Below are 3,278 nucleotides of genomic sequence, written 5' to 3'. Positions count from 1 at the left end.
GCCGCCTTTGCGCACCGTGCGCGTCAGGTTGCCGCGCGGCCGCCGCACCGGGGCCGCCAGGAGCTCCTCTGCACACGCGCGCCACAGCAGGAGCCACGCGAGGGGCAGCCGCATGGCCAGACGTCGCATCGGACTGCACAATGACAGTGTTGAGGGCAGCACCGAGCGATTTTACCACAGCAAACACTTCATGTCGTCGCTTCGCACGCCGGCGGTCGTCGTCTGCGTGGCGGCGATGGCGCTCTACGGCGACGCGACGGCGGCGCTGAGCCCGGACTCGCGGCTCTACAACCCGAGCGCCATGGCGACGGCGAAGATCGAGGGCGACCAGCACTACGAGGAGCTGCGAAAGGCCGGCGTGCTGCGGCTGCGGCGCGACGTCATCGTGCGCGCGCGCGCGCCCGACGGGCTGCCGCTGAAGAAGGAGGAGAAGATGGTCCACCTCATCCGCCACGGCCAGGGCTACCACAACCTCCTCGGCGACGTCTACCGGGACTTCGGGCGATCCGTCGACTCCACCGGCGGCGGCGACGCGGACAACCCCTACGTGCGGCCGGAGATCGAGGACGCGCCGCTGACGGCTCTTGGAAGAACCCAGGCCAAGGGTCTGCGGGTCGCGACGAAGATCCTGAGCGGCATCGAGCTCGTCGTCGTGTCGCCGCTGCGCCGCGCCGCGGAGACGGCGGCGTTGTCGATGCCGCACCTGAGGACCGTCGTGCCCTGGGTCGGCCACCCGGCCGTCCAGGAGACGTCGGGGAAGCACACCTGCGACCGGCGCCGCGACCGGTCCGAGATCAAGGACGACTTCCCCTGGGTCGACTGGGGCCTCGTCAAGCCCGAGCGCGACGGCGTCTGGACCGCGGACCGCGAGCAACCGAAGGCCGTCAGCGACCGGGCCTACGCCTTCCTCCTCTGGCTCCGCGAGCGGCCCGAGCGCGAGGTCGCCGTCGCGACGCACAGCGCCTGGCTCTTCACGCTGCTCAACTCCTGCGTCGACTGCGCGGACCCGCAGCTCGCGGCCTGGTTCCTCACGGGCGAGCTGCGCTCCGTCGTCCTCTCCTACGAGGACTACATCCTCTCGGACGTGGACCAGCAGGTCAAGGACGCCTTCGGCTACACGTACCCGATCCCGCCCAAGGACGACGACGGCAACGTCGTCGACTGGGCCGCGAAGGGCGACCTCTAATCTCTCTCCTAGAGGCAGTACGCGGGTGATTGTGGGATGGTCCGCGGTGATTGGGGAAGGTGTTTAGTGATTGGGGGAAACTTCATAACATGTTTCCAGTGTTGTATCCCGTGCCGTAGAACGGGTTGTCCATGGCGTTGGGCGAAAGCCCCTGGAGCAGGTCGAAGAGCGTCTTGTCCTCCTGGAGCATGGCCAGGTCGAGAGGCGAGAGGTAGAACTCGGCGTCCTGCTGCTTGATCATGGTCTGCGCCTTCGTGTAGCCCACCTCCTGGAGCGCGGCGACGGCGTTGAGGTCGTTGCAGTAGGAGGCCTGCCACAGGAGCGTCTTGCCCGTCTCGTCGCTCGCCTGCCGGGCGCGCGGCGTCCGCGCGGCCGCGCGCCGCGAAAAAGGGGGACGCCGCCGAAGCGCGGTCATGTCGACCTTCTTGAGGCGGCCCTTGAAGAGGTCGAGGTCGTCGGGCGTCATGAGCGGGATCATGCCGAAGACCTTCTTCCACTCGTCGAGGTCGAGATTCGGGGGGAACGCGCACGCGCAGAGGCCGACGCAGAAGTAGAAGGGCCGCGTGAGCTCGAGCGTGTGGACGCAGGCGCCGATGTTCTTCTGCGACCCCTTGCGGCACAGGCCGGCCTGCGGCGAGTCCGCGAGCGATTTGGCCCGCCGCGTCGCCTCGGACTCCTCATCCGTGCTGTCCTCGCTCACCTGCTTCTTGAGGCGCGCGAGGCACTCGCTGTCGGATTCGTCGGTCTTCTTCAAAGGCTTCTTCTTGGCTTTCCGCTTCTTCTCGACCATGGCTGCCCCGATTACGCGGCGGCCATTGTTCCACGCGCTTCCAGTCAGCGGCACCGTCGGTTTCTTTACCTCTGCGACGATGGGTGTCCCCTAGGAAGCGGGGCAGCGTCCTCCGATGAAGCTCTTCCTGCGCGTCGGCGAGGGCGCGACGGTGAAGGTGACCATCCCGAAGAGCTGGCACGCCCAGCCCGTGCGCCGGCTGCTCGCGCTCGCCGTGGCGACCCACAACACGCGCGGCGGCGCGCCGCTCGCGGAGGACGCCGCGCACCTGTCGCGCGACGGCGTCGACCTGGGCCTCGACGAGGTCCTGGGCGACGTGCTCCGCGGCCGCGACACCGTCGCGCTCGCGGCCGGGCCGTCGAGCCGCGGCGGCGCGCCCGCGGCCGCGCGCGCGGCGCTGCGGCGCGCGCGCGCCGCGCGCGCGCCGCGCGCCGCGGACGCGGCGATCCTCGCGGCGACGCTCTGGCGCCCCCGCGACGGCGACGGCAGCGCCGCCGACGGGCGCTCCGCGAACCCCTACTGCATGCTGCGCCGCGCGCCCGCGGCGTGGCCGAGGACGGCCCGCCCCCCGCGCGGCGACTGGCCGCCGCCCGAGGCGGCGCGGGGCGCCTTCGCGGCGACGGCCGCCGCGGCGCGGGCGTCCGACGGCGTCGGCGACGGGGCCTGGGACGCCACGGGCCCGGAGCGCTTCGACTGCGCGGCGGACCGCCCCGCGGCGCTCGCGGCGTGCGCGGCGCGGCGCGCGTGCGTCCTCGGCAACCACGGCGCGGTGCCCGCCGACGCGCCCTGACGCTCGAGGCCCTGGCGGCGTGCTCACGGCGCGGGACGCCGGCGCGTTCCACTACTACGTGGGCGCCGCGCGCGACCGCGACACGGACGAGGCCGCGGTGCCCTTCGCGGCCTTTGCTTCACAACGGGACCCGCGCGTCTACCTCCAGGCGCCCCTCTTCGTGTCGACGGACTACCGCAGGCCGCCGGCGAGCGCGCCGGGCCTCGGCCCGCGGCTCGCGCGGCTCGCGACGGACGCGTTCGACGCGCTCGCGCCGTATCGGACGGCCGCGGCGCTGGGCCCCTGGGCGCGGACCCAGCTCTTCGTGAGCCGCACCGGGGCGACGAGCCCGCTCCACTTCGACCAGTACGCGAACTTGTACCTGCAGCTCGCGGGCCACAAGCGCGTGTCGCGAACAGGGTGCGACATCCCCGACTTCAACTCGGCCGTTCGTTTCGGCTGATTATTGGACGAGCGATCATCTCTCGGAGCTGATTATTGGACGAGCGGTCATCTCTCGGAGCGGTTTCGAA

The 3,278-nt window shown here is 71.4% G+C and overlaps 1 protein-coding gene across 1 annotated transcript; it reads left to right on the top strand.

The window, feature by feature from the left end:
* Positions 1-430: 430 nt before the first annotated feature.
* On the top strand, positions 431-1,084 carry AURANDRAFT_5157 (hypothetical protein; the record flags this gene model as incomplete). Its single annotated transcript, XM_009033858.1, has 2 exons — positions 431-508; positions 566-1,084. Coding segments are annotated over 2 exons (597 nt in total), but the record flags the coding sequence as incomplete, so codon positions are not given.
* Between the last annotated feature and the right edge of the window lie 2,194 nt (positions 1,085-3,278).

This window comes from Aureococcus anophagefferens, assembly GCF_000186865.1.
Source record: "Aureococcus anophagefferens unplaced genomic scaffold AURANscaffold_1, whole genome shotgun sequence".
Lineage (NCBI taxonomy): Eukaryota > Pelagophyceae > Pelagomonadales > Pelagomonadaceae > Aureococcus > Aureococcus anophagefferens.
This window is presented reverse-complemented; position numbering and strand designations above follow the sequence as displayed.